This window comes from Manacus vitellinus, unplaced genomic scaffold (genome assembly GCF_001715985.3).
Source record: "Manacus vitellinus isolate BGI_N305 unplaced genomic scaffold, ASM171598v3 scaffold_12_pilon, whole genome shotgun sequence".
NCBI lineage: Eukaryota > Metazoa > Chordata > Aves > Passeriformes > Pipridae > Manacus > Manacus vitellinus.
This window is the reverse complement of record NW_021938949.1, coordinates 7,238,274-7,265,887: the sequence shown is the minus strand read 5'-3', so window position 1 is coordinate 7,265,887 and position 27,614 is coordinate 7,238,274. Positions and strand designations below refer to the sequence as shown.

The window sequence follows — 27,614 nt, the reverse complement described above, 5'->3', positions numbered from 1 at the left end:
AAAAAGGGTTTTGTCCTCGTGCTGAGAAGCAGGAGGAAGTTTACTTTGGAACGGGTAATCAGTTGGAGAGTTTTGGACTTCTGCTTTTGTCACAGATATTCACAGACTGGCAGAATTTAAAAAGAAACCACAGCACACAAAATGTTTTGCAAATCATACATTAACAAGAATAGAAGTTTATGGTAAATACCAAATATATGTATATAAACCAGGAAAGAATGACATATAAATCATCACACTTTAAACCAAAAATAAAGATGCAAATAGCACTCTAAACCTGTGTATATAATTATCCTCAACATTTTGAGGGTGTTGTATTACACCCTCTCCCCCTGCACATCTCTAGATTCCATGGGGCAATGCCCTTTCTCCCTCAAGTTTGTACAGCACCTCACATGACAAAGTATAACAATTGGGTGATTTTCTCAAAAGCTGCTTGTGTGGATGTGTGCAGATTTGCAGCATCAGAGAACCACAAAACCACAAAGGGATTTAGAGCTATTTTTACTTTTAGAGGAAAGTCACAGTTTAAAGTGTGATAAGGAAATTATATTCCTTTGCTTCAGGACAGGAGAGCTCTGTGTGCCCTGGGGGCTTTCCAAAATGCTGAATACCAGCAGTTTCCAATTATTTTGGTGGCACTGCTGGATGTTCTGTGGTACTGAAAACCACTTTTAAAAGGCTTAAACGTTGGTAAAAAAGACTAAATTTGCTTACCTATACTTGTAATTTTTTTCAGTGCAGGTGTCTACACCTGGGCTCCCAAAGGAGAGGAGACAGTGTCTTCACCTGCCTTTAGGAATTTGCACTTTGTATTCATTCTTTCTACCTCAGTGTCCCCACCTGAAAACAAGGCTGGTAATAGGTATGTTTATGACAAGGTAGGACTTGCTAATTAGTGATTGCAAAGCACATGGAACCACCAAGATGGGAAGGCCCTAGAAAAACATTTATTATTAGTGAAATTTTATTAGTTTATACTTTGCAGGCCCCAGAACACTTTCTGAAGCTACAGCACTGCTGGATGAGCTGGGCTGTATTTCTGTTTTGGGTCACAGTGTATATGGAAAGAACCATTCTGTCTATCTCAGAACCCCTTTTTTATAGAAAATATTCAACCAGCTTACTAATTTCAACAAAATACATAAAAGAAAAAATATAGAATAAGAGATACCAAAGTAATAGAAGAGCAGGAGGCTTTAAACACGAAATAGGATTATTTTTGCACAAAAGTATCCTATTCAATTCCATTGAGTCAATCTTCCTGTTACACACAGCCTACAAAAGAAAACCCAAACACCAGCAGAGCTGCAAGGCTTCAGTGAGGTGAAGCCAGATGAGAGCCACAGTAATGAACAGTACTCCCACTTTTTGAACAGAAGAGAGATAGAAGTAACCAAAACCAAGTCTCTTAACTGGTTCAGAGAGCTCTGGAGGCATATTCATCTGGCTTCAGAGGACAGAAGGAAAATTTCCTTTATTTTCATAACTATAAGCTCAACAACTGAGAGAAAAAAAAAGAAGAATTTTATCATGTTACTCTCATTCAGTATCTCTGCTCTCTGATGAAAAAAAGGAAGCAATGGAATAAATCAGAGATTTGTGTCTAATCAACTATTTCTGTCCTAACAGAAGGGGGCCAGAAGAATTAATACTCTAGGAACTCTCTTTAATTATCTCTTTCTTTGTCTTTATTTACTTTCCTAGGAACAGATCCATATAAAACTCTGTCTCAGAAAAATAAAGGAAAGGGTAACACATACATAAAGCAGGGATCAGTTATTAGTATTGTTAGTCAGGACACTCAACAGTTTGCTCAGTATCACCTAAACCAGAAAACACTGTGTGCAACAAAGACAGACAAGTTCTCAATATTGCAGGCTAATACTGCCTAAGAGCTGAACAATCCTGGCACTGAATTCCACACTGACTACATTGAGCCTTTGCCTGTTCTGAAATTGCAAATTAAATTCTTTACAATACCTATCACTTTCTGCAGGAAAAAAACTATTTACACGTCAATAATGCTGTTCTTCCCAACGAAACACCGTTGAAAAGACCCTAATCAGTGCAGTAAAACTTATTAGGGCTCTGTAATGATTTCTATTCATAAAAGACTGAGATCTGTGCTTTCCCATTTTGCACTCCACCTGCTGAGAGTGTCTAGTCTACATCTTCCTCAAGTCTGGCAGCTTCAGAGCCTCAGAGTTCCTATCATCTGATCTGGGAGGAAGGAAATGACTCATTTTGCCTCAATGGCGAACCCACAGCAGGTTGTGCTGCCTCCAACATGCAGCACTCAATCAGGTGTGGTTGTAGAGCACTTATTATCAACAATAAACAAAGAGGATGGAAAAATACTCCTCTACAAATATGGTTAAATGATGTTTTGACAACTGTCACTTTTCTGTGTGTCACTATTTCCTACATACAGTGAAGCTGTTTTACCTCCAGCAATAACACCCTGTCTAAGCACTACTGATAGAGGAGCAATTTTGGGGGGTGGATCCATCTCACCAGTTTGAATTAGGCAGGTGTTTTAATTTAGAAACCTAGTTCCTCTCTAGTGAATGCCAAATGTTCTGTTCAAAACATCCTTCCATCATTTTATACCCCCACCTTGGAATGCCCTCTGAAGGTTGGTTTCAAGCCACTCCTGGTCACTGGGTTCCTCCAGGGCCTATGGAGAGAGATTTGTCCCTTCTGGTGTCAATACCTGCACTGGTGATTAGATGGAAATTACTCTGTTCTCACATATTGTTTGAGAATCTGACTCCCAGGTTTCAGAAACTGCCAGTGATACCATTTCAGTGACAATACATGTAAAATTAAATGAGAAATGAGGGAGATGAGCAATGAGAGGTGGAGATAAAAAGTGAACAGGGGAGAAAAAGACAAGATTGGAGGATGAAAAACGGTGAGGTCAAGGGGAAAGGAAATATAAAAAGCAAGCAGGAAAAGAAAAAGAAAGTTAGAAAGAGGGGGACTCAGAATGAAAGTGAGGAACACAAGTGAAACAGAGATGGGAACAGGAAAGGCTTAGTAAAGGCAAAGGCAAGGAACGTGGGGTGTAAAGCAAATGAGGGAATAAGTAGGGAAGGACCTGCCACACATTAGAAATCAGTGTTACTTCTGAGCATGCAAATCAAGATAATGGAAAAATAATTAAAAAAAATAATTTACCACAGGACTTCAGTGCATCTGTTTTAAAGGATTTGCAAAGCAGCAGTGGAGAGTGAGCACCTGACATTTAACAAATGCTGTAATCTGCACATGCTCCATCCTGCTCTGCATGATGATGAGGAGGGCAACAGCAATTGCTGTGCTGACAGTGGACAAATATGTTTATAGAGCTGGCCCTCTGTTCTGGAGCATCAGCTACTGACACAAGCATTTCCTTCCAACTAATGTGTGCTGAAAGCCAAGATCTGAGGAAGAAGCTGCCATCCTCAGGCTGCAGAGGGCTCATGACAGTGCTGGCCCAATAAACGCCTCAGGAGTCATTACCAGGTCCCAGGTTCATTTTTCCTTGAGACTAACTCACTCTGTTTTTACAACTGATTCTCAGCAGCTCAGGAGGAGGAGGAAGAGGCACAGCTGGGGGCAAGCACACAGTCCTGGGTGCTTAGGAGGAACCCTGAATTAAAAATTCACGTTGCCCAAAGATGAAAACAGCTTTGATGACCTCAGGTCCTGCTAAAATGTGTGCTTGCATTACAAACCCCAGCACATTCTGTGGTACAGAGTGTTGGGAGGGATTTCCATGGACTGAGCTACATAAGAACCTGGTGAGGACAAAGGTTCATTATTTGATATGTACCCTTGCACAGCCAGCCTGATTCTTATCGGTGTTATTAACACTTCACTTCTATTAACACAAGTAACATAAAACAGGAATAGAGAAAGGAGTGTAGCTCTGCCAAACAAACTCCTACTTAGTCCATTTCTTAAAAAAGCTGCCACTTTCTGCAAACTCTTCTATTACACAACTTAAAAAAAATAACAAAAAATCATCAGAGAAGAACATATTCCACACACTCAGATAATGACTCTTTGCAGGTGATATTCTTGTCTCCAAACAGTCAAAGGATAACGCAGAACATGTTCCAGGAGAGGACTGCACTCTGGTTTAACAATCTCCAAATTCAGAAACAACTGACAGTAAATGTGTAGGCCATTCTTAAAACAGAAAAGGTCACACTCCAGTCTTGAATACTGCCAGATAATCTCACTGTGATTCACCATGGCCCAAGAAAGTTTGAAAATAATATTTCATATAGCAAGCTTCATAACATGGCAGGAAAATAAGATAGAACATGATTCTTCTACATGAAGAATCATAGAAACTCCTGAGTTGGAATGGACCCACAAGGATCATCGTGTCCAACTGCTGGCCCTGCACAGGACAACCCAAAGATCACACCATGAGCCTGAGGTTGTTGTCCAAATGCTTCTTGAAATCTGTCCGGCTGTGACCACTTCCCTTGGGAGCCTGTTCCAGTGCCCAACCACCCTCTGGTGAAGAACCTTTTCCTAATAGCCAGGTAAGCCTCCCCTGTCAGTGCTTCATGCTGTTAAAGAATCCTACAGTTAGTCAAAATACACAAAATATAAAGAAAGAACAAATAAGAAGCCAACTCTCATAACCTTCATATTAAGATCAACCTTAACAAACTACTCCAAACACATGAAAAACAACCCACATGCAAACTGTTCACTGACTTGTAAGAGCACTGATTGTGATGAGAATATGCTTCAGTTAAATATCTTAAATGCACTGTGCAAAGGTATAATTTTATGTAAAAGCACAGCTTCATGTACAGACAACAGATATGTCCACATTATTCCTTTTCGTGACCCGTTGGTAACTATTTCTTTAAAACAGACTCTAATTTCAAAGAACAGGCTGCTCTCTTGCACATGCAACTCCACTGAAGCTTGAACAACAACAAACATACCAATATAACAAATACCTGTAGCCTTTCCACCTCAAAGTCACTGGAAGAAGTAAACTTCACTCCTAGTCACAGTCTGCCATGGTCCTTGATGCTCTACTCATTGACCAAATCCTTGCAGGTTTGCTTAAGTCTTCATGAACATCTCAGCCAGCTGTGCTCAACACACACAGAGGAAAATTGGAGGCTGTTTGACAAGAAGAAGTCTACAAGAGATCACAGCAGCCTGGCCTAGGAAGGGCAAACCCTCATCAGGAATCAGAAGGAGCTCTGGAAATTAGAGTTTTCCTTTCACATGGAAATGGTTGTACTTGTTTTATGAATAGGTTGTTCCCACCTATGCTTGCTGGTCACCTCGTGTTCCCCTTGCTCTGTGTCCTCTTTCTGCACCAGTGTTGTGGGACTGTGTCACGTAGCCCCGGAAACACAACACCCACCATCCCCTCTCTCAAGCCTCCTGTCTATAAATAGCAGACAGAAAGATTCTGGGGGCTGCCTTACTTCCCTTTTCTTCTGAACAGAGGGTGTGGGTAACTTTCAAACACGACACCCCCGCAGAGGAAAGTCTTAGAGGAAGTGCTGTCCCGGCCACAGAGAGCTGTGAGCTCTGCATGGAGCAGGAAGGGCCTGAGGAGCTCCTCAAACAGGTCCCTTTTTCCTGCAGGTAGCACAGTTGGGTTTTCTCAGCCATGCCATGTCACCAAAGAAACCTCACCATAAGGCTGCAATTAAGAGCAGGAAAGCAATCCCTGGAAAAGAGAGAAACAATTCCCTCTCCATCCTGCAGAAAGGCTCCTGTAAGTCACTTCTGCAGCAATTTAAAGCAAAAATTGTCTGTTTTCACATTGTCTCTACATTATTTCTGCAGTGGTAATGTCTCCATGACCTTGTCTTGCTGTCTTGGGGAAGAGATAATACCAAATACTTGTCAATTCTATATTTTCTACCTTCAAAGCATTGCAAGGAGGAATTAAGCATCTTCTGTTGCTCTCTCCATAGCTAAGCCCTTTGCTCTGGTGATAGAGAATAAAATATTGTAAAGCTTTCATGTGGAAAATTTATCCCAGAAGAATTAACTAACCATGGGAAGAGACTAAACTCTGGTCTCATCAGGAAACTCTGGCTGGTTCAGTTCATGGTTAATGTGTATTTTTTTGTAAAGACCAAAGAAGTGAAGTACTAAAATAGCAATAAATCTGACTATCTGTCTTCACCTGGTGTGGTTCTTGAGCACAAGTCAACATAAGAAGTATGAGAACTGTACTGAATTCTCTGCTGACTGTGGAAATAAATATTTGTGGAAATAACAATTGTGAAGTGGTGCCAGAATTACATTCCATTTGTGACCATCCCAGTCTTTAGGCATGGGCAGCTGCTTTTTAAACAGCATCTATAAGCAATATTACAAAAGCGAGATTTTCAGGATTATTTGCACCCAAACCCTGATCTTGAGGAGGTATTTGATGTTATGAAGGGTGGTAACCAACTCAAAGTCAGGGGAAGTTGTGTTTTATTCTCCAAACTTATGCCTTGAAGCACAACAATTCCTGAGCACAAGCTGACAACAAAATCATTTGCAGAATGTGCAGAAAAGGCTCAGTTTTAAAAGCAGTGTTGCATTTGTGTCTGCAGTGAGGTTACACACGAGATGAGCACCAGCAAATGGCTCCCACGCAGGATTGATTTCCCCTATTTCTCATTCCCACTCAAGGGCACAGCTCGTAATTAGGGTCAGGTTTTCAAAGAGTGCAGGTGGTATTTAGGCGTCAAAATAAATGGCCAGATTTTTGTAAGATTTGCCTCAGAGTGTGGGCTAAGATAGTGCTATGAATCACAGAGCTGCTGAGCGTTAAACACTTCTTAAAATCAGGTCTTTTGTACACGCCTAAATTGAAGCTGAGCCCTTTCAAAAATCTTCTCACAACTGGAACATCCTTCAAATTCTAAGTATTGGAAAATGGGCCTTTAAAGCTTTGTGAGGTGCTAATTTTTACATGAATAGGGAACTGCTCTATATAGTGCCTATAAATCTGGCTGGCAGCAGTATTTAGGTAGCTCTGATTCTCTGGTGTTGGATAAACTCTCCAGCAGTACACATTCCACAGGGAAGGGGGCAGATGCCGTGTGTCAGCACTTACCTGTGTTAAGTCTAACCCTTCTGAAGCTGTGAAATAAATATTTTGCCAGCTAACAGTTGATGGCAAACACTGCTGATGCATCAACCCCTTTTCAGCCTGTTGTCTACAGCCACAGCTGAGATTTTAAGAATTAAGTGACATTTTAAGCTTTGAACCCTCTAAGACATAATAAAAGAAGGGTTCTTTCTACATGACTAACAGTATTTATTTCTAGGAGGAACCAAACCAAATTTATTTTTCTTATGCTCAAAAGCTAATACAGTGTAGAAACTGTATGAGGTTTTAGATTAGACTCTCCTTTCATCATTAGTTGCTCTATTTATCTTTTTTTTTTCCCCCAAAGCCGGTGAGTTCAGCCTTGCAGAATCCATGCTGCTGACTCAGCTAACTGAGCCAAAACTCATAAAAATATATTTAAAAAAAGGTCCAGTGATTTTATTTTCTAATCGTAAATATGAAATTTAATTAGCATCTCATTGCTAACGAAGTCACCACGGAAGACAAGACTGAGGAATTAGGCCCAGGGATGGAACACAAAGTATAAAACAAAACAAGTGTTATGCAGGAGCCAGTTTAACTCCTGCTCTCCTCCACCCACGTTTCAGGTATTTTAAGAATGATGTGCTGTGTTCACAGGTCTCCTTCTCTGATAGCAAGGCCCTTCTATCCTCTGTGGCAGTAATTACTCCAGCATCATGTGAAATACAAAATAACAATAGATAAGGTTCACTCTGGATTAGAAAAAGAAGCAAGGCAGAGCAAGTTGGATCTGAATTAAAAATCCTGTTTTGTCATAAGCTACTCAGGTCAGCAAGTGTTTCCAATCCTGTAAAAGCAATAGACTCATCAACTGAGAAGAGAACTCTCATTATTCTCCAGGGTACTGCAAACATCAGGAAGATTAAAGGAATTTTTTTAAAGGAAGCATATGGAGAATTTTAAAAGCCTCTTCAAATAGGAAAGTGGCCAGCCTTTTCATTGTTAGCACTCCTAGAAGCCACGTCCTGGCTGACATCAGCACCGAGGGTGGCATTGCTGGTGAGGTTCTGTCACTGTGAGGTATCTCTGCCATCTTCTCTCTGCAGTTCTCGAGAGGTCAGGAGCTCTTGCTCTGACTTTGCCCACCCACGTCAGTGTGAGGGGGTCACACGAGGACATTCCCCTGCTCAGCAGCACAGTTACCTGGGCTGAAGGCAGGGACAGGTGTCCTACTGCTGCTCCACGAGGAGCCTGGGAGAGGGAGCACCTCACACAGACCATCCCAGGAGACAGGACTCGTGGGGACGAGGGCAAGGACCGTGGGAGAGCTCTGCAAGGGCTGCTGAGCTGCAGTAACCACAAAAGTGTACTTTCTCCTTAGACTCACACTGAAATTGTTCACAGCAAGTCAGTGTGGGAGGAAGTGTTTACAGGACCTGTCCTGAGAGCCACTAATTACTAATAATTCCCAGATTGCTAGAAGAGCTTGAGGAGTAACTCTGTGAGTGGGCATTGCCCCTTGGCTGCTCTCAATTCTCTGGGGTAAAAAGGGTTTTATTAGTGCTGGTCCTGGTTACTTAAACACATCAGGACAATTTTATATTGCTGTTACATGGTCATTCACTTGCAGTAGCAAACAGCCACAACCCAGAGATGTCATTGCCAAGACTGACTTGGGGAACACTGGACATTTTATCAGCAATGCTGGTGATGAGGTGATTGGTAGAGCTGAGGTGAGCTGAGCAAGGACAAACAGCTTTCTTCAAACATCACAGCCCCTGGTGTCTTCAGTGGAGTGGTGACGTCAGTCTCTATAAATCAAACTTATCCCAGTCCAAATTCCTGAAATAACTCTTTGTTTCTTTCTAATATTTATGATGTCACTCACCCTAGCAAGGAAAAAAAAAAGGAACTTAAACTTTCTCACTCCACAGTTTGAGAATCTGAAATGAATAATTCTGGTAAAGTATATTTTAAAAGAATAAGGTAAGTTTAAAGCAATAACCATATGCTCCTTTTGGATTTTTATGTGCAAGCTTTTGGCACTTAGCCAAAAATGTTGCTGTTCCTTTTCAGGACAGAATGGTCCAGCTGGTGGCTTAGAACCCACATCCAACCATCAGAAGGCGTTCATTCCACTCACTGGGTTTTTCTCTGGAGGAAATAAGGATTGCTGGTTTAAGGAACAGACAGCTGGGCATTTTCTCTTGGACTTGCATAAGGTCAAATTTGTGGTAGAACAGATTTCTGGTCTGAGGTTACAGAGTTCATGCCTTCATGAGGGGAGGGGGAAGGTGGGCAGGAATTCATTTTTACCCACAAAGAACATAATACAGAAGGTCAGGATGTGTCATTGCCCAGCCCACAGAACCTGATGCTCTGACCTGACCCTTTCCAGCAGCTCTAGATGCGCAGCCAGAGGGTCAGTTTTGGACCACATTGTCTGAAACCCAGTACAACAACCTGAACAACCTGTACTGTGCAGCCAACTGTTTGTGTTAAGCATTCTCCACAGGAGAAAAGAAGTGGAAGAATATCCCAGCTGAACATAAGACTCTGTCAGTGAGGTCAGAGCCCTTGCCAAGGCACAATGGCCTCTCTCTACCTTCACGCAGAGTTTTTTCTTGATTTGCTGTGCTTGATGCTTTGCTTCATTTCCCTGAGGATCAGTCACAAAGGAGGTGACTGATGCCTTCAGCTCTGGAGTCTGCTGTACAGAGAGAAGTTTGGCAGTTCCCTTCTCTCACCTGATGCATCTGCCTTATATGGGCTGGGAATCAGAATCAGGGAGGAAGAGGAAAGGAGATATTAAACAAGACAAGTGAGGTGAGTCAGACAAACCGGTCAGTTTGAGGGGAGAGAGGGCTTAGGATGTCTTGTGAGGACAAAAGGAGCAATAACAAACCACCCTGTGCCTTTTCTCATGTTCTTTCCTCACAGCAGTTGAATGTTCAAATCATCTTTACGTTCACTCCCTTTGTGCAGAGACTCTGCTAGACCTGTGCTGACAGCATTATATTTAATAGCCAAGATTTCTAAATACATCCAAGATTTCTAATATCATCCTGCTCAAATAGCTCTGGATTTCTGCACTATTATCATGCTATAATGATGCAGTTGCAACGAGTTTACATTTTCCTGCATTGCAGCACATACTACAGTGTATCAGTAGCTTCTCAATAAATCCACAGCCTTCAAAAGGGCATTCAAATTCTGATCATTTCTGTCTCAGACACAGCATTTTCCCATTGTTCCTTGCAGGTGAAAAACTTCCATCCTTCCTGATACCATATTCTTACATGGCTTCTAAGGCAAATATCGAGCCAGACACCATCCTCCCAGGTGTGCAACCCTTGTTGTTCAGTGATTCAGTGAAGGTGTTGCTGTCAATAGCATTTAATCCAGCAAAACTACCTGGAAGCTGCTCTCAGTATGGATATGGATGAGTCACAAACCCACCATTCTGTAGTGCAACACTCTATATGAAAATACCCAAGTATCACTTTTCCTTCAGGCCACGGACTTGCAGATTAAAAAACCCAACAGATTCAGTGTTTCCAGCCTTACAGGAAACGTAAAACTCCTTAATTTTTCTCAAACAACTCAAGCCAAAGGAAAACACACTCTTTTCTTCCCTTAAACACAAAAGTTTAAATATTTTCTGTTTCATACTGCATTGATATCTTTCATGGCATAAATTGCAAAAATGAGAGAATAAAAGACAGAAGGAAATGAAACCTTCTACAATAAAACCTGTTAGTCTTGGGTGTTCCTGAAAAATATGTAACTGGAAATACAGGAATCTGTTACTGAAAGGATGAAACACACCCAAAATCTTCTCAAACAATCAAATATTGAGATGTATTCTGACTTAACTTTGGTAGGAATTGTGAAGGAAGAACAGCAATGCAGTAGCAGGGAAGAGTCTTATCTTAAGCTTGGGGTTTTTTTTCTCAGGAGAAAATCAGCTCAGCAACAGTTAAGGTGGTGGGGAAAATTTATGGAAATTTATATTTTCAGTCAGTGCAAATCATTAGTGAAATAAGTTTGATGATCTCACTAATTACCTCAAAAAACATACGGAATGGCAACTACCTTGATGTGATGCTCAGAGGCACGATTTAGTGTTGGATTTGGCAGTGCTGGGTTAATGGTCTGACTTAGAGATCTTAAAGGTCTTTTCCAACCCAAATAATTCTATGACTCAGAAAAAGCCAGGAAACAGAGATGCAGGAAGCAGATGCTGGAAAGACACTGTGACACTGTTCTTGTGAAAGACTGGGATGCACCAGTAGACTTTGGGTCAGAATTGCAACCAGGGAGGAAAGTTCTTTTAAACACAGACTCTATGAATGGACCTGCTTGATCAGTGAGTAGTGTAGGTCACGGGTATTTTAATTGAGATTTAAAAGCCAAAAGCTTTCAAATGATCTTATTATGTGATAATCTCTCCGTTCATGATCAAGGAGAAAAGTTTCAATCACCATTTCCACTGTAGTTTGGAAATGTATTTGGTTTAATCTTCAGAAAACAAGTTAAAACAGCCTTTGGGTGTTTTCCCATTTTTCTCAGGAATCAAAATTTCCAGAAGGAAATATTTGAAAGGTGTCTTTATTAGTGTTTCAAACCTTGGAGGAACTTACTTTTGTGCTCAAATATATTAAGTATGTGTAACAACCTATTAAACATACTCATCCTGATTTCAAATATGGGCACAGATAGATTGGAAATGTTTATACACATATAGAGCTATAAAAATGAAATTGAAACAATCCATTAACTGCTAATGATAACCAGATATGTACTGCTAGCACACAGCCTTTTCTGCATTCAAAAAGCAAAAACAAAATCCTTATCCCAGTTTAAACAGAAACCTTATGTTACATTTACTCTTCAGCATCTCAATTACAACCTGAGGAGAATTTGCCAGCAAACACCCAGTGCTCAGGAGGCTGGTGGGAATCTTTTCCTTGGCTACACTGAAGTTGATTCTCCCCTGAACTACAAAAACCAGGATTGACTTGGGCAAATAACAGGTATCTTTGTGTAAGGCCAAACTGGCCTCAGGGACCAGAACAAACATCCCTTAACACCATTCCAAGTTACTTCACACAGACAAATTCACTGAGGCAACAATTACTGCAAATAATATCACATACACAGCTGTATATACATTTATCCTTTTGACAAAACCAGAATGTTATAGCATTCCGTTTGACATTTCTGACAGATTTCCAGAGAGATTTGACAAATTTCTTTTGCCTCTTGAGCTGCTAAACAGATTCACTGAAGTAGATGGCATCAGAAAGTAATGCCCCATCCAGCCCTGAAGATAAAAGGGGTTTTGCAGGACTAACTTAACAGGAATATTCTCCTCACTCCATGTTCAGCAGCAGACAGTGCACACCAGGTTGCCAATTTTTGGTGCTGTAAGTAGTGTGCTCTTACAGGCTGTGAAAAAAAAACCCCGTGTGTTTGCTTTTTGTACGAGAAAGTACAAAGTTCTTACCTGCTGGTGAAATGTTACAGGCACCCCATGTAGATCATTAAGCATGAGAATTCATGGTACTCACAAACTATCACCATTCCTAGAGCCCAACTATTTGGCAGAAGGTTATGAAGGAAGAAAAGTGTTAGAAATCAAAGTTCAGAGAAGACCTTCATGTTTAACCCAAGTCAGTGAGCAAACCTCCAGCCAAACTCACTGCCCACAGCTGGGACACTCCTGACAGGGAATATGGCAGAGCTGCTGCTTTGTCAAACTGCACTTTAAACAGCCTGGCACTGTCTTCTCCTCTTGCCTGAGAGGAGCAGAAGTGAGAGGATGATATAGGGAGAGAATACAGACAAAAGCAGCAGAGAGAAGGAAGCTTTTATCACCAGTTGGATGTGTGCCACAGAGACCAATTATACACATTTGACAGCAACCATTATAATTCCAGAGTCCTTGAACAAATCACAAGCAGAAAGGTTACCTTCCTTGAAAATGTTCATTGCCATTAAATAACTGACCCAGACTAGAGGGTGAAGGCAGCACTTAAGAGAGAATTTGGGGGAAGGGAGGAAGTGGAGAATCTTATTACATGTACACCTGAGAAAACCCCATCGTTTGTTCTGAAAGAGGAATTGCAGATTCACTGCAGATACTGGATTTGCAGCAGAGCAGACAGTGTTCTGCAAATGCAAATCCTACAGACAGCAGGGACAAAACAGGCGAGAGAAAGAATTTCTCTCTGATACCAGTGTCAACAGTTGACTAAATTTGGTGAGGTTTATGGTTTCGCCCTCCAGTTTAAAAATCACAAGGCCTGGTCCCATATTCCTTGGGCTTTTAAGTTTAGACTGCTATGGAGGCTGCTGACAAAGAAAGCTGCCATAAGTCAAATTCCACAGTTACACACGTAATGACCACATCTAAGTGAAGGATTTATATTTGATGAAACATGTATTTCAATATCAAAGAGAGAGTTGAGGCATCTGCTAACAAGTGGGTACCTTGTTCTCTCTCAGTAACAGAGACATGATATTGGGAGACCTCAGGATCTCTATGGATTTCATCCTCTCTGAGCAATCATTCCATATACCTGATGAAAAGCTTCACCAAGGAACAGCAGATAAACCAAGGTGGTTTGGTACATGGCATTCAGATTTCTTCAGCACATCCCAGTTATTTGGGATATATCCTTCCATAGAAGGTTCAAATTGCCTTTAATTTTAAGAGATACATGCAGTCAGATGGTTCTCTCTTTTCACACATGTTGAAAGTTTATTGTTCTCTTAATTCAGAGTAAAATCTAATTGGAAATCATTATTTGCAAAAGAACAGGGAGTCAAACATGATTCTGAATTTCTGTTCTGAGGTTGGTTCTTTCAATACAGGATTTGCTGGGTAGGATAGAAAGTTCCCAGGCTCTTTCCAGCTGAAATTTCTTCTCTGCCAGACACATGATTCAAGAAACTAGACATACACACACACAGAAAAATAAAATTTCTGGCTCCAGATCCTCTTGAAAATGTCACAGCCCAACTTGGACAATGCCTATTTTTAACACAGTATACAGCAAACTATCATGATGCAAAAGAAAAAGGAGGAAGAGAGAGATGTTGGCTCAGTCAGTTTATTTCTGGGAGACATCAAGCCTTTACAAAAAGAACCAGTAATGAGGGCACAAAATGCTGAAGAAAAGAAAAGCACAAAATCAACAAGTTTTGTAGAATGACTCAAAGGAACACAAGTGCTATTCACAGCACAAGGTGACTTGTAACAAAGTAAGAAAGAGTCATGTTAGACCTCTGTGTATAAAATGAGCTCTTATTTTATTGTTCTAGACTTGCGGACTTTTTGCAAGATCCGAAAGGCAAAGATATTTTAATGTACCCATTTCTGTATTCAGAAGAGAATACTCACAGCTCAAAGGCCACAGTTTTCAGCTCTGAATCAGAAAGGATATATTATAATTGCAAACATAAAATTTAAGCTCCTTTCACTCATAAGGAGAGGGACAATTTGAGAGAGCAGGACAGATCGCTAAAGAGAATTCTCCCACATAATAATTCTCTTATTAATTCAGCTGAGTTTAATAAGTGATCCTTCCTCAGTTCCCAAAAGCCTGCACTGGAACATCCACAGAAATAAATCTTCGGTCTCAATGGTCCTGCTTTAGAAGGTGAGGCTAAAATGCTTCATCAAAGAAATGTACTTATTTGTCACATCTGATTCAAAGTTTACAAAATTCAGCAAGGAATAATACCAGCTATTGTCCTTGGATGCAGTTTTCAGCCATGCCTGATCTTGGTGACTCACCAATATATCTGGTATAAAAGAAATGAACTGTTTCCAGATCCTAGGAGCAAAGTTACTCCCACCACAGCCTTAAAGTTGAGAACCTCAACCTCTGAGACTTGGAATCCCACAAGGATTCCACAGGGAATCAACAAGACAAAAACTCCACCAAATGTCAGACCAGAAGTTCTGCTGTGGGGCAGGAAGTCAAAAAGTTTATTAAGTTTAGTAAAAAGGCTTATGAACCACTAGAACTGCTTTTTTTACAGCTTTCCAAAGACAATTTGCATTTTTTCATCTACTTTCAATCTCATTGCTAAGCTCTTCCTCTGCTGCAGGTTGCATAGTCTGCAGAGGAAAGGGGAGCTGGGAGACTGCAATAGTTCCTCCACTTTATCTGCAAGGACACAGTGGGCATGGTAAGGCAGCAGAAAGTAAGCCCATATGCATCAGTAGTTCCTCCTAATTTGAATGCAACATCAAGATAAAAACAGGTAGAGAAACCTGATGGAGAGTTGTAGTGAGGAGGTAGGAAGGAGTGGGATAGTAGAAAGAGAAGGGATAGAATACACAAAGTCAGGGCATGCTGTGTTTGGGAGTGGAGAGGAAGCAGAGGGGTGTTATAGGTGTTATAGTTTTGAGACAGAAACAGAGCCACAGGATGACAGTGGTTATTTGCTGTGAATGACTAAATGTGAGTCTGAGAAGTGGAAGGAAGCGTAGAAGTCTTGTATTTTGGGATGCACCCCCCAAACCTGCAAATCCTGCACATGTACATGACAGACAGAACAGAGATGTGTGTGCAAGGACAACCCAGTGGAAAGACAACACCACTGTGTGTGCAAAATACACAATGTGCATGAGAGAGGATGGAGCGGGAAGTAGGAGTGTGTGTGTGAAGCTAGAGGAGCACTGGGAAAGGAGAACACCAGAACAAGAAGGAACTGACAGAGGGGAAGGAGACAAAGATTAAGAACTTGGAGGAGGATGTACAGTCTTGCACAGGCATGAAAGAGAAGGCAGAGGGAAAGGAAAGGAACCAACAAGGGAAATGTTTGTCACACAGAAAACACACTTGATGAAAAACAGGCATAAGAAGATGGTGAAAAAGATAATAAGAGATATGTAGGGTTGAGAATAGAATAAAGGAAGTGTGAAGAACAGATTAAAAGAGAAAAAAAAGAACAAGAAAGATTTATTAGTCGACAGAAATCACAAATCTCAGTGAAGAGATTTAAAGAAAAGGCTAAGGCACAACACATTATGGGCAGAACCAGAAATTCCTTGCAGACCAGTCCTTTCATCTGCCCTCTCCAGACCTCCATGTCAACTCTCCTTCCCAGTGGACTCCTCCTTTAAGAACACGTTTGCACCTCCAGCCACAGCCTGTTTGCCTCCCTGAACCCGGGGCTCCAAGGATGGTCGCTGTTGGGGGCACGGAAGATGCGAACGCAGCCACTTCCAAAGAAACACTGTCTTGAAAATCAACTCAAAACCAACAAAAGGTGGAACTTGCAGTGGTCAGAGCCAAGTTCTGTGCTGGTCAGGGAGGTGGAGCTGCTCTGACAGCTGCTTTACTTACCTTGGGTGCTCATGAGTGACCGGGCTGTCTCGCTGCAGCTGCTGCAGGCTGAAACTCTCTACGTTGCCTCCATGCAATTGTATTTCCAAGAGCCTTGGAGAGGTTATTTGTGCTCTGCAGCAGTTGAAAAGTAAAGGAAACACAAGGAGCAAAGCAACCCCTGGCCCCTTAAGGACAAAAGTTTCAGGAGAATCTGGTGCACCGGTGTCAGAATGAGCAAAGAGCCACACAGAAAGTAAGAAAAAGTGTGTCAGAGACTGGGAGGGGCAGAGAAGGAAAATGCAAAGATCTGACAGGAAACCAGACTATAAATCTGCTTAGGGTTTGAAAAAAACACATTTCTGCTCCCCAGCGATAGAGCCTGTTTGCAAATGACTCTGCACACAGGTGACAGCAGAGCCCCGAGCACCGTGCAAGCAAATGAAGGGGCACCTTTGCCCCTTCCCTGGGAAGAGCAGTGGGCAGAGGTGGTGGCAGTGCAAAGCCTGGCTCAGACAGAGAAAGCAGCCTGGCTCCACTGCCTCGCTTCCAGCTCTCCAGAATTCCATGTTCCCTCAGCCAAAAGGGGACATGCTGAATGCCAGCCTTGCTGCTGCTCTGCCTCTCCCACCACAGAGTGTCTCAGGGCACACGCTGGTGGAAAGCAGGAGGGAAAGGAAAAAGAAAGAAAGAACTGAAGAAAACAGTTTCAAGAACAACAGTTCCAGGCAGAAGGAGTTCTGGGTTTTCCCGAGGTTTCAAAGTTTTTTCAAGAAACCATCTATTTTATTAGTAGGTGCTTCTGCTAGAAAGGTAGTCAACAGGGTTTACTTTATGCATTAGATTATTTTGCAGTTGAATGATAATTTAAACAATGCATTTTCCAAAGGAAGTTTTGCCGGCACAAAGAAGCCACAGTATCTTGTATTGCTTCAGTGCTGGACTCCAGGCTTAAGGCCAACATGCAAACCCCCCTGTTGGTGGGTCTCACCGAGGACATTCACCTCTAGGCTGCAACCAGGAGCCTCCCACCACAGGCAAAGCAACCGGAGCCAGTCCCTGCCCTCACTGTGGGACGAGGAGTCACCATCACTTCTAGAAACATCCTTCAGTGCTGCTGCCACCCCGCTCAGGGATCCTAAGCCTGAACACCTTGCATGATGTGCTGGTTCCTGTTCTGCTGGTGCCTATTTAATCCCAAGGGGGAAAACAAGGCACAGATGCCGTTGTGGTCCCGGTTGCTCCCGAGGCTTTACCTTTGCACCGGGCAGATGTGCACAGGTGAAGCCTCACCGGAGTCAGGAATAGTTTCTGGATGTGTGAGGATCAGAGAAAAGACCACTTGAAGGAAGAGTTATATGAGTGTAATAAGGATGTGTGTTTGTGAGGGTGATTGCAAAGCTCACCAGTCTGGAATACATTCTGCTCCCTGAATTTTTGCGAGGTTGTTTTTCTTTGAGGGTGACCAGAAGAAAGCAACTATGTATATATGGATGTGTTTTTATTTCCTGAGAGGAAATCACAGAAATAAAAGCAGAAACACAAGGGATAATAAGCATAAGCGACATATGATAGATAACTTAGGAATGTGGAGAGTGGAAAAGCACGATGACAGTAATGGAGTAAGAGAATGAGAAAGGAAAAAATAGTTGGTAGAGAATAAAAGAAAACACAACAAACGGAAATAAGTGTAAAAGAACAGTGGAAAAACTATCAAAGGATACAGGGGCGTCAAAGACAACAGAATGGAGGAAGTGAGATGATAAAGTGAGAAGAGGAAATGTGAGGGAGAAAATACATGGCTCAAAGTGTTGTTACAATAACATGCAAAAGTGTTCTTAGCAAACTGAAAGCCTGAATCCTGCGAAAATCATGAGGGAGCAAAATGTGGAGAGCAGCTCTGCCTCAGTTCTCCCTGATTTTTTCTCTAGTTTCACATGTTTGTACCTGCACTAGTGAGGGTGTAAGTTTATCTGTCAAGTTGATACTGAAAGGAATTCTGGAAGGAATTACAGTTCTCTAAACCAAGATTTCTCCAAGATTAAGGAAGGCAGGAATTTCTGTCTCTGGCTGAACAATAGCAGAACACACTATGTCCCTATCAATTTTTTTCCAGTGAGGACTATACTGTTTTGGGTTACTGATATTCACATGCAACTTTACCAAAATTCCCTGTTGAACAAACTTGGAGCTGCATGTGACAAGGTGCAGGAAATCCTCCTGCTTTGAGCAGCCAAAAAAAATCTATCCATGTGACAACAGCACAGGTGAAGTTCTGCAATTTCTGATGGGGGGAAAGTGATATTTTGGGGAAAATACTGTGAAACAGAACTGTAAGAATCATGGACTACAATTATTCAGTCAAAGCCAATATATTACTTTTGAGTCAAGCTTTCTGCTGCTTTCACAGAGGAAGCTGATTCGTGCATGCAACAGAGGAACCATTTTAAGCACAACCAGAGAAACTCTGTGGCTGCACTTCGATTTAAAACCCACAGATCTTCCACACATGGTTCCCAACCTGAAAGGAAAAACATGCTAGAAATTCAAATCAAGACTCACCAAGTCTCATTACAGCTTTCTCCTTCTGTCCTTGGCTTCTTTGGCAAACAAGGTGTCAGACAGCACACTCTGAAACCGCCCTACGGAGCCGAGCAGGGGGTCAGGTATCATTTGTTCCTGTTTTTGCTTTTGGTTTTTTGGGGTTTTTTTAATGTTGTAGATTACAAACAGCTCAAAAAGTTCAACAACTGTTTTAAAGGAGATCCCACATTTCCCTGGGCCTAAAGTGGTGCCCTAGAGATGAAGCAATTATCCAGTGAAGCCTGAGCAGCTTTAAGGAATCTATCACTGAAACTCAAAGGACCTAAAATTCTCATAGTCATAAAGGCTTTACTGGCAAACTGAGATTAGCTGAGCAGGATCCAGCCATCAATCACAAAGCCACATGTAACTGAGCATCAACTTTTTCTTATAAGAATTTACAGTCTTAATCCCAGTTTTCGGTTATAAAAAACTCTCTCAAGCTATAAAAGTGTTATGGTGAGGTTACAGTTCCTCGAGGCTGGTGGACTGAAGTTATGTGTTTCACACAATGTAAGTGTAGAAAATAATTATGTTCTGTTTGCCAACCAGAAAATACAAGGAAATTCAGGTGCACCACCTGAAATACAGCAAAAAGCTGCAGAGTTTGAATCGTGGGCTTTCCTGACCCAAATGTAGGGTCTAGGATCTTGACTAGTAGAGTTCTGAGCAGGAAAATTTCCTTTCTTTTTTGGTCAGAGAAAGGAATTTCCTCAAAAATATACCTGTCTTTGTCATCTGTTTCTTTTTTTTACAATAATAAAAAAAATCCACTGGAATTTTCAGTTTAACAAGCTGTCCAGTTAAGGGGTAACAATAAACAATGCTTCGTTTTTTTTGTTATTTTTTTGTTGGTTATGGCTTCTCAAACTCCTTTCATTAAACTTGGTATAGGAAACAATAAATTTATTGTTTATGAAAATCACCTGGAAGGACACACCTGGTGTATTTGTTGTCTCCCTCTTCCCTAGAGACTTCAGAAAAGAAGGGCATATTTAGTTCCTTCCAATCACTCTGATTTTGCAGGATCTGAGCCCTAATGGTATAACCTGAACAACAAATGCACGTTAAGCCCTTTGGTGGTGCTGCACCTTCCCTTCCTCCAGGCTTTCACTTTGGGATCCTTGCATAAAAAAAGCCAGCAAAATTTCTACATTATTCTATTATTCCACTAGGGTGATCAAACAGAGGAGAAGATTTGGAATCTCAGATACTCCTCCACGTTGTTGCTGGCCTCCTAAGTATTTTGCTCACGGGGATGTTCATACCATGACATTTTGATTGGTATGAAATCTATGGAAAGTTTCTCTTCTTCTCATTCTTAAACTTCCTACAGTGGAAGGTTCTCCTTCTACACCATGACTTCCTACAGAAGGCCTTTTTACAGAGGTGATTCATCAGCTCAGGAGAGGCTGTAAGTCAGAACAGAAGCTGCCACAGAGCTTTAAATAGCTGCAGACCGAAGAGTTAAAAAAATATCAGCACTTGGAAGTAAAGAAACACGAAACTATCCAGCTCTTAATCTGCTGCTCCTTTTCTTCTATCCCCTTCTTCTCCCCAGAGATCCATCCCAGCCCATGAGGAGACTGCCCTTGACTCCTTATCAGAGTAACAGTCCTGAAAGTCCCTGGATACCAGAAACGCATTTCACAAACTAGTGATTTGAGAACTAATATATTGCATTTCTCCTGCATGCCTGGGCACAGCAGCTCCCTCTATATTGTTAACACAACCCTTCCAACTCTTTAGAGCAGAGAAAGAGAAGTATTAAATATTTTCCCCGTTTTACATATTTTATATTATCAGCCTTGCTCAACTATCCTCAGAGACTATCACTCTTACTTAAGGATGCTCACAATTTATCATTTTTCTCTGGAGATCTGACTTCCAGAACAGAAGTATTTCCCTATTCAATTCACCAGCCTGTGGATAAGCAGCTGTTAGTGTTCATTTGCCTTTTCTAGGCATTAACATCAAAAATGCCCCTTGATCTTAAAAAGTGACACGCGGCGGGATTTCTTTAACACCTTTGGGGGTAATGGCTTAAATCCAACAGGGAAATGTTCTTATCTATAGGTTTATGATACACATTTAACAGTGTTTCAATTGCCTGAACTATGAAATAAGATGACAGGCAAACATATATCAGTGGGGAACAGACAGAATAAAATTCCCTCTTTCATTTGACAGTGGTAGGGGTTATGTATTTTTGCACTAAATGTACAATCTCTGTTGAGTTCAACAGTATAATGGGATTTATCTGAGTCAGATAGTAGCATATGCACCCATTATGGAAAATTTGGGTTCAAATCCAATCTGGGATCTGGGTTCCCAATCCATGGCACAGGGGTAGTGCCTTGCCAAAAGACCAACCCTCCACTGAAGCAAAGGACCCAGATCTGGGGTTTTGACAGGACAAGGTGGAACAGCTTTAGGCTGAAAGAGGGTAGATTTAGACTGGATATTGGGAATAAATTTCTCCCAGTGAGGGTGGGAAGGCCCTGGCACAGGTTGCCCAGAGAAGCTGTGGCTGCCCCATCCCTGGAAGTGTCCAAGGCCAGGTTGGATGGGGCTTGGAGCAACCTTGGCTAGTGGAAGGTGTCCCTGCCCATGGCAGGGGGTGGAACTGGATGGGCTTTAAGGTCCCTTCCAACCCAAACCATTCTGGAATTCTACAATTCTATGATTCTATGACCTATTCTGCCCCTTCTTGGGGTCAAAGGACGGGAAGCTCCAGACTCTGATGCTCTTTCCAGAAAAGAGTTAATTTAGTTATTACTCAAACAAGTCTCTTTTCATCACACATATATAATTCAGCAAAACCGAGTATGAGCCATAGCTCAGGTGCTTATGCTCTTCCTTCTGTTCTTAATTACATGTCCATGGAGCTTAAAATCCAAGGATCTTTAAACTTTCCAGACAAATAATTCAGTTTCACAGCAACCAATGAGTTACATATTTATATCCATACTCAATAGATGATGAGACAAAGTATTGGGGTGATAAGAAAGGAATATTTATTCCCCTTAAAAGTGTTAAAAATAGAGTTATTTTCACGTAATTCAATTAAAAAAAACCACCGACGATCTATTTTTAAAAAACCACAAAACAACAACTGAAAAAAGTTAAAAAATCAAGGCAGAAACTTATGGCATTTTTTTTATAAAATCAAGGGGGACAGGAAGGAATCCAATCACTATTACTGAAAAAAAAAAAAAGAATTCAGATCATTATCACCAGAACAAATACTGGGAAAAAAATAATTTTAGTTCAAAAACTTCTTTTAAAATTTTTTCTAAATAAATTAATCAGTCCCATATCTCATCTTTTGCTTAAAATACAAGGTCATCTTTCCCCATTTATGCAATAGCAGCATTGTCAGTATGTATTCTGATTATTAGACTGAAGGATTTAACATATCTGCAATCTGAAGGAATAATCTATCAAACTTGAAATTTAGAAGATGTATGGAGAGGTTGAGTTACTTATTTTTTTTGTTTGTTTGTTTGAAACTGGAAGGTTTCTTGTCTTCTTTATAGGTCAGCATTTATTCAAATTATAAAAGTATGCAGATTTTTAATAGAGACAAATTGAAAGCAACTGCAGAATGGGTCCCATCCTTCAACATTTTCTCTCTTATTAATCTATACAAATTCTTTGAAAGGTCAGGAGGAGGAAAACTTGTGCTAAGAGCTGTGCTTCGAGAGAAAACACAGAAACAAGAATATTAAGAATATAAATGATGTAATATCTAAAAAAGAATTTTATATTGATCCACATAGTTTGAATGGCAAGGGGTTTTTTTTTTCCATAGCTTAAGTGTCCGGGGAATGCAGCACACACCTGGGAGTTAAGGAGTTTTTAACTTTCATTGCAGCTCTGATGCCAACATCCTCTGTGATTCACAAAATCCAACAGAGAATCACAACACCCTTGAACCTGAAACTGTTACATAAATGAGGTGTGTCAAAACCAGACCATGGAGCCCCACGTGAGCACATCATAAGTAAGTGTTAGAAAAGCAAGAATTACTATATTGAGTACACCAAAGATCCACCTCTCCCAGAGAACAGAAACTGTATTTCCCCAAAGCTGGAAGCTGAACTCATCCTTATGGAAATGCAGCTCCACTGCAGGAACACGAGCTGGTTCATTACAGAGGAGACAGGGAGAAGGTTATGAAACAGGAATTTGCCAAAAGCAACTTGAGCTAAGTCAGTAATTTGATGGAAAAGTTACCAGAGCCCAGAGGCCAGACTGAGATATTACCATGTTATGCCTTATTTCTCCTTATTGTTTCCTTTAAATAGAGCGAGCCAAACTCACATGCACAGCTCTTCTGCCACAACAGCAGTGATCACTGCTGAGAGCAGAGCTTTCCCGGGCAGGTTATGAACATATCATGCATTCCAAGCAAGGGGAAGAGGGCAGGAGCAGCAGGTAGTGGGGAGTTCTCAAGGTTTTGAACAGCCTGCAAGGCTGAAGTGGCCTGTGTGACTTAGTGGCCTGTGTGACTTAGAGCCCAGCCCTGAGCTCACAGAGAGCTCGGTGTCACACCTGATCAGGATGTGCAATTTCTCTGTGACTTGCTGCTGATAAATTATTTTTTTCAGCTTTGGATGTATTTGCTCTTCCAAGCTCTCTTGCTCATTTTCTTTTCGACTGTGCAGCTCCCAAGGGAAGGACACTGAGCATTCCTGTAGAAGAGCTCCTAAGATGCATATAAATAGTGGTCATATATCAAGGAATATTTTACATATGTGAGATTAAACATGGCCATAAAACTATGTGACTGCTATTTATTGATCCATAAATGAATACCTGGCTTTGAATTTTTAACATTTCTCTTTGAAACAATGGTATAGGTTTCTGGAAGCTGTGCTTTTTCACTGCATGACAACTCTCTGTTAGAGTATTAAATACCTTTACATCTATATAGAGGACTTTCATTCCAATACCCATATACCCACAAACATTACAGGCCATGGAATTTGTAACAAGCATTAATTCACTTGTCATTCATGGAGTTACTTCTGATGTACCTGATGTAACAGAATGCAGATACCACGTCTCAAAACATGCAGTGGAAATGAAATTAATTTACGTTTCCACAGGCCGAGTTTAGTTTTTTTATCTGTAGATCTAAATTACCACGATTGTAGTAACTTCTTATATTTATGACATTAATAGATAATGATCTCTAATAAAACTGAAGGTTGATTTTATGAGACATTACACTAATTACCTGGTTTGATGTGTTAATTGCCTGATTCTTGTGTAAAACACACCAGGCCACTGCAGAGCTCACTGACCCCCATCCATCCACAGAAATATACCTATGTCGTATTTTGTATGTAGGAGGGAAAGGACAGAGAGAGGGACACAGCCCCTTCATACTAAGACTGAAAAAAATATTTGTCCAAAATTTACAGCACTGCAAAGTGCTTTAGAATTTAAGAGTCTAAAAAGTTTTGGATAGAACAAAGAAACCATATTGTCTGTTTATGAAAAGACATCAAATTATGTATTTATCCTATTTTGGCTCACAAAAATATGAAAAACTGCTTATAAACTTGTAGGCTTAAGCTTCCAGTGAGTAAAACCTGTAAATTTTAAGAAACCCCAGTGACTCCTAAATTGGACTTTCAGTGAGACAAAGAAGCAATAATCTTAATAGTATTGACAGAAATAGGGAACCTACCATTTTATATTAGGATTTAGGGAATTATAGATTCCCCTTGCAACTACTGCATCAAATTCTTATCCTTACATTATGAAACAAACCAAATTCTATATTCCATCGTGGATCCACTGAGCTCTTTTTCTGCACCAATATAATTGAGGAATTTAACAGTTGTTCACACTAATCCTGAATATTTATCCACAACAAAATAGTTCTTTCTCAAAACATACCACCAGACAGTCTTTTACTAATTACATCCCTGTTGTTACCGACTTGCCTGCCTTTCTTCTGAGCAGAAGTCATGCACATCCTGTACCTCGGGTATTTCTCTCATCATTAAAAATTAATGTGTGCATGGAGTATATTTGCTTTCACTGTATTTAACAGCTCACTAGTAGGTGATTAAAGGGGTTTTAGCACCATCCATTTAACAAACAAGACAGAAGGCTTCCTCCAGGAACGGTCAGCAATCCATTTCTGGTTGTGCCAGCTTCCCAGGGAAAAAGTCAAGTGTGGTTTGGGTCTTAAGAGACTAACACATCAACAGCAGCCTGTCAGGAAGGCTGAGAGCTGCTTGGAAAACTATCAGTCTTCTACTGACACAACAGGGAATGGGTTTCCTAGGAAGTATTCTCCGAAATCTTTGTCCTATTCTGTTCTCCCAGAGCCTGACTCTGGTGACTGGTAGATGGAAGTTGCTCATAAAATGTCAGAGAAAATGTCAGAATGTCAGAAACGGGGAATCTGATTTTTCTCTGGCTTTTAGTTTTAGAAAGTGCCTTTTCATAAAAAAATAAATTCAATGATTTCAGTAATAGGACTTTCTTAAATAAAGTACATATTATTTCCAGCATGGGAATGAATTCAAAAGGCAGTAAATACTAACAAAAGGTGGGTGCCTGAGCCAATTAAACTGACCTGATTCTGTGCATGTGTTTGGGGTCCAGCAGAACTCAAGCACCTTTCAGGAAGCACAGCCACAGAGGAACATGAAGTCCTTGTCTGGCTCTGTGACCATGTGCAGGCAAGGAAGGGAAAAAGGGGAAGGAAACAAAAAGGCTTCCATTTCCTACAGGCTGCAAACCTTGCCAGTAATGCTATCTTTAGTTCTGCCTGCCAGAGAGACACAGAACCTTGCCCAGCTCCTGAAACTGCAGCAAACCACACAAATGCAGCAGCAGATGCCCTTCCCTGAGAACCCTGGAGGGGTTAGTGAGTGGCTGTATCTGAGTCCAGCTTGGTCCAGGAAGATATTTCTGGTCATCTCTTTAATGTGTGACTGGATGTCTCAAACATTTGTAACTTAGTTAAAATCACTGGACAATCTCCATACGCTTCCCCAAGTTGTGTATTTACTTTCAAGTGTGCTGCAGTACGAGCAAAATTATCTTTGGTAAATAATATCCTGTTGTAATAGTGAGCATCCATAAAATATTCTGTGCACAGAGTTAATCCAGCACATGACAGTAACAAAGAGAGTGTCTGGAATCTAATGAAGGATGAGAAAGAGAGTGGGTAATCCACCATATAGGGATAATACCATTTAATTTATTTCTTTATACAGAAGGTCTAGAAAATATTTCACATTTATACACAGCCTGTGTCTGGAAATACAAGCAAAGTAACTAAGCAATCATGTAATCAAAGTAATGAGGCAAACAAACAGGATTTGGAGATGGGTACGTAAGTTACAGAAGAATTAACTCTTGAAAAGACAAGAGTACAAGCTGTTAGTAGCCAACATATGAAGATCTCAGGTACAAAAGCTGTAGCTCTCCATAGTTCTGAATAGACAAAGTGAAAAAAACCCAACTAATGGAAATGGAAGGGTAGTGAAATTGTCTTAAAAGTGATTCCAGAACAGCCACAGATGTTCTCACCAGAGGCAAACAAGAAGTGGCCTCATAAGACTTAGCACAACTTGATCCTTGTTACATTAAAATCAAGGTCCAACCTTTTTTCCGTGTGGGAAACCATTGTGGACGCCTTAGGTATAAGAAACAAAACAAGTGTGACAGTAAGGAACAAAAGGCCTGGTAAAGATGAATTAACAAGGAAGAAAAGTGAGGAGAAAGACTAAGTTGATGATCCAGTGCTTTCAGCAGAGGCTTTCACTTTGCTGAGTCTGGTCTGAACTGACAGCCCTGGCTGGGAGCAAAAGCTCCAGTGTTCAGAGGGGTGGAGAAGGAGAGCTCACTTTTATATTTTGCTGAGTCGAAAAGTGTCACTTTTCATTTTGCTTTTATGGTTGCTGGAGACCATTACTGCTCACCCTGGATTGGCTTTCCCTGCCCTGCAGAAAGTAAATGACATCTGGGAAGGCAGTAACTGGGTGGTTTATCAGCTCATTCCGTGGTATCCCCACAAAACCACTGCAGGCTCATCTTCAGTGCCTCAGCTTTACATCACTTGGGTGAAGCAGAGCACCAGGGACGGCTACTTTTGTTTGTATAAATCTCAACAGCTTTACAACAGGGAGGCAGGGACACAATGTCTGCTCTGACAAGCCCAGAGGACAGCACCATCAAGACAGGAGACCTTGTAGGAACTTGCTGTCCTTGAAGAGAGGAGGGGGGATAGGGAGAACTCTCAGGATGTGTAGTGGAATGTGCACATGGTAGAGACCCTGGGCGAATCTCATTTCTGGAATAAGACATATAGATCCTTTTTAGCTGAATTCAGGATGTCTCCATGCTGTGAGGGGGTGAAGGTAATGCAGAAAGGACAGATTATTTTGGGCATGGCCCTGAGAGCGGAGAAAGGGGCACTTCAAAGGCCAACTGCTTCTTTTTGGTCACAGAATTTAGATTAACCCACTGCGAGACTTTCAAAGGAGGAGACAACTTTGGGTGTGATAGATCTCTCTTTTTTCTAATGGATACTTAGCACTCCTGTGGAAGAAGAGGAGGAAGAGGAGGCAGCACCCAGTTAT

General features: G+C 41.1%; 1 protein-coding gene across 1 annotated transcript in view; it reads right to left on the bottom strand.

Annotated features, from left to right (window-relative positions):
• CARD11 (caspase recruitment domain family member 11) overlaps window positions 1-16,565 on the bottom strand; it is a 43,456-nt gene extending 26,891 nt beyond the window's left edge. Inside the window, exon 1 of the mRNA XM_018067289.1 lies at window positions 16,438-16,565. Coding sequence (XP_017922778.1) covers window positions 16,438-16,450 — 13 coding nt within the window. The 5' untranslated portion in view covers window positions 16,451-16,565. The remainder of the gene's footprint in view (window positions 1-16,437) is intronic.
• Between the last annotated feature and the right edge of the window lie 11,049 nt (window positions 16,566-27,614).